The sequence below is a fragment of the Zootoca vivipara genome, chromosome 8 (assembly GCF_965207765.1).
Source record: "Zootoca vivipara chromosome 8, rZooViv2.hap1.1, whole genome shotgun sequence".
Taxonomy (NCBI): Eukaryota; Metazoa; Chordata; class Lepidosauria; order Squamata; family Lacertidae; genus Zootoca; species Zootoca vivipara.
Genome location: NC_142591.1, coordinates 84330164 through 84333898, shown reverse-complemented (window position 1 = coordinate 84333898; position 3735 = coordinate 84330164). Strand labels below are relative to the sequence as shown.

Here is a 3735-nt window from a genome sequence, read left to right as displayed (position 1 = left end):
AAAACCATGTCCCTTTGCACTTTGCTCAGCCATTGACCCCTTAGCCTCTAATAGTGAGGGGTTGCACAGGTCTGGGTAGCTGTGAGTGTGTCATGTGGGGGGGCAGGTGGGTGAGTAACCCACAGCTGGCCAGTGGAGGGTGTGTGACTCAGGGAGCTTTTAAGCCATCTCCCTCGTGTGTCGGGGTCTTTCGCAGTGTGAGGACCTTTGCAAAAAGGACCTTCCTGGATAAAGGGCCGAGAGATGAATAAGACCTTTTCTTTGGGGGAAGTGGGGAGGGGGGGAGAAAGGGGGAGCTGAAAGGGGTGAGGAGAAAAGGTAGGAATTACTCATCCATCCATCCAACTGTCTCCAGAACCTTTAAAGTGCTTCTCGCCTCAAGTCTGGGGGTGTGTGGAAGGGGGTGGGAGAAGCGAAAGGGGAGGGCGAGGGAAAAAGAGATGCTTGCCAGGAGCTGTGTTTTCCACTGAATCTTTCTCCGCCAATCAGTGGCAAGATTCTGATGAGCACAGAGGCTTGGCTACACCCACATAGGGAGGTGTGTGGAGTATAAGTATAGGGATCCGTCTGAGCTAGTGGCACATCACAGAGAGGAAGCAAATAGCTCTCTGTTTTCCAGCTAAGCAGAGGAGAGAGAGAGAGATTCATACACTTGTTAGCGTGAAGTTCTAGGAAGACTCAAAAGCAGGGAAGCAGCAGCAGGAACGACACGGGCAACAGCGGAGAGCATTACCACTTGCTGGGGAAGTTTTCAGCAGCTCAGCTCCGGGATTAAGGACTCCTGGGAGACGGAAGAAGGACCAGACATCGAAGAGAACTTTTTTTTGTCTTGGACTTTGGCTGTAGCACAAGGGCAGTTGGACGGCAAGACTTCCCAGGGTGATTTTCTTGATTTGGTTGTGTTTGTAATTTGCAGGGGAAACAGGTAGTCCATTTCTGGACTGGGTGGTTGTGACTTTTGGAGAGAGTCTGTCAAAGGGGCGAAAGCTTGATTAGCCCACAGCTAGGAAACATGCAGTTGGAGAACATCAACCAGGTGAACCTCCACTCCTTCCAGGGCCACCGTGGCGTGGCCAATAACAACAAGCCCAACGTGATCCTCCAGATAGGGAAGTGCAGGGCAGAGATGCTAGACCACGTCAGGAGGACCCACCGGCACCTCCTGACCGAGGTGTCAAAGCAGGTGGAGCGGGAGCTGAAAGGCCTGCAGAAGTCGGTGGGGAAACTTGAGAACAACCTTGAGGACCATGTCCCCTCGGCTGCTGAGAACCAGAGGTGGAAGAAGTCCATCAAGGCCTGCCTGTCTAGATGCCAGGAGACCATTGCTCACTTGGAGAGGTGGGTCAAGAGAGAGATGAATGTCTGGAAGGAAGTGTTCTTCCGCCTGGAGAAGTGGGCTGACCGGCTCGAGTCTGGTGGGGCGAAGTATTGCCATGGGGACAACCACAGGCAAACTGTCTCGGTAGGGGTGGGAGGCCCAGAGATCAGGCCCAGTGAAGGGGAGATTTATGATTATGCTCTAGACATGAGCCAGATGTATGCCCTGACACCTCCTCCTTCCGGGGATGTCCCTATCATGCCTCAGTCCCATGATTCCTACCAGTGGGTCTCTGTCTCAGAAGATACTCCACCTTCCCCAGTGGAGACCCAGATTTTTGAGGACCCCAGGGAGTTCCTGACTCACCTGGAGGACTACCTGAAGCAGGTGGGTGGCACTGAGGAGTACTGGCTCTCTCAGATTGAGAACCACATGAATGGGCCCGCCAAAAAGTGGTGGGAGTACAAGCAGGACTCCGTCAAGAACTGGCTGGAGTTCAAAAAGGAGTTCCTTCAGTATAGCGAGGGCACCCTGACCAGGGATGCCATCAAGAGAGAGCTGGATCTCCCTCAGAAGGATGGAGAACCTCTAGATCAGTTCCTCTGGCGCAAAAGGGACCTGTACCAGACCCTCTACGTTGATGCTGAGGAGGAGGAGGTCATCCAGTACGTGGTAGGGACCCTCCAGCCCAAGCTCAAACGCTTCCTCAGCCACCCTTACCCCAAAACTTTAGAACAGCTGATTCAGAGGGGCAAGGAAGTTGAGGTAAACTATGACAACTCTGAGGAGCCCAGTCCCCAGAGGACCCCTGAGTTAAGGGACTCATTGGAAAGCATCCCTCCCTCCACCACTGCCAGCCCTGTTGCTAGTGATGGAACTCAACCTGAGGTTTCTGTCCCACCGACCACAGTGATATGAGAAGAGTAGTGTGAAACAGGTATGACAAAGAAGGGGGTTGGTGGATTATTTAGGAAGGTGGTTTCCTTTCATCTGAGAACTTCAGCCATGGTGGGTCTGAAGATACACTCAGCCTAATGACCGGTAGGAGGAAAATTGAATTTTCTTCAAGGTCAACCATGCTGAGAGCGTGGCTAGCCTGAATCACTCGAGATGGTTCAAGCTGGATAATGGATGGCTCTTTTGAGGATTTCTTTTTTAAAAGCCATTGCAAGGACTGGACTATGTCAGAAAGACAAACCAGCCTCTTTGTTGTGGTAGAGGCAGCCACACCTCCTGGGGCACAGCTTCCCAGGGAATTTCACCGGGCGTGACAGGAGGATTTCCTTCTCGCTCACATCAGTCCTTTCCTTCAAGGTGCTTTTCCTTCCAGACATTCTCCTCCCCGCTTCTGGGAACCATCAGTGGACTTTTCGCTAACTCTCTTGAAAGATATTGGTTCCCCCTCTTTCTCCCACTTCTTCCAATCTTTCAGCTGAGTTCCAAACAGATTGGGAAAGGGAACTTTTAGCAAGTTTGGAGAGGTCCTGAAGAACGTCAGCAGGAGTTTCAGCCATCAAATTAACCCATCCCTTGCTCTCACCTCTGGATTCTCTTTGGCTTTGACTTGGGCATTCAGGTCTTTCAGCTCCAGAAGGATCATCAGCCACACATTCAAGAGTGGCCATGAGCCTGATGCTTTGCTCCTCTGCATTCTAGATTTTGGGAGGATAGGGGTTTGCAAGGGTGGGGCGCCTACTTCTCACATCGAGATGCTAAAGAGAAAGAACAAAAAAACACTCCAAAGTTGTACAGGGGTTAGTTCCCTAGATTTTTTTTTTTAAGATAGTTGCATACAAACACAACTTGAATTAAAAAATCATGCCACCCTAATCTCTGCACCAAGAAGATAGAGATGGTGCATCCATTGAACACCTTTGAGAATTTTTTAAATAAAGAAAGTTAAAGAAAAACGACTTTTCCCAATGCTGAGAAGCAAAAGACAGGCAACTTTCTGAAACTTTGGTAGCTGGAGAGAGGAAAGAAACGAAACATGAAGCATGAAGTCCCTGCTACAGAAATTCTGCGCCCTCTACAGTTGTAGAACTGAAGGAACCAGCCGTAACCTTTTAGAATGGCTTGCTAGTCAATATGACTAGAAGAAGTCAGAACTCGCACAGAGACCTGCCCCTGGTTCCATTGATGCAAGAGAAGCAGTGAAGAACAAGATATCACCCCGACCGTTCTGAGAGCCTTCAGGGTGCGACTTCTTCCCACAGGCTACAGGTAAGATACAAATCTTCCCGGCTCATTGATTTTATGCCAATAGGGTTGACAAATATGTACAGCCTTTAAACTTGGAGAAACAAAGTTCAGCTGTATCAAAGTCAGCTACGGGTGGGTAGGGATAATTAGGGAAGTGGAAAGATGCCATTTCCAAACGGGACTTATGAACTGTGGTCCATGTTAATTTGCAGAAG

The 3735-nt window shown here is 50.0% G+C and overlaps 1 protein-coding gene across 1 annotated transcript; it reads left to right on the top strand.

The window, feature by feature from the left end:
- The first annotated feature begins 583 nt into the window (after nt 1-583).
- On the top strand, nt 584-3499 carry ARC (activity regulated cytoskeleton associated protein). Its single transcript, XM_035126407.3, has one exon. The coding sequence runs from the start codon at nt 1013-1015 to the stop codon at nt 2234-2236; it is 1224 nt and encodes a 407-aa protein (XP_034982298.2). The 5' UTR covers nt 584-1012; the 3' UTR covers nt 2237-3499.
- The last annotated feature ends 236 nt before the right edge of the window (nt 3500-3735 follow it).

Coding starts and splice junctions, on each gene's coding strand:
- ARC (XM_035126407.3), top strand. CDS start 1,013: ATGCAGTTGGAGAACATCAACCAGGTGAACCTCCACTCCTTCCAGGGC.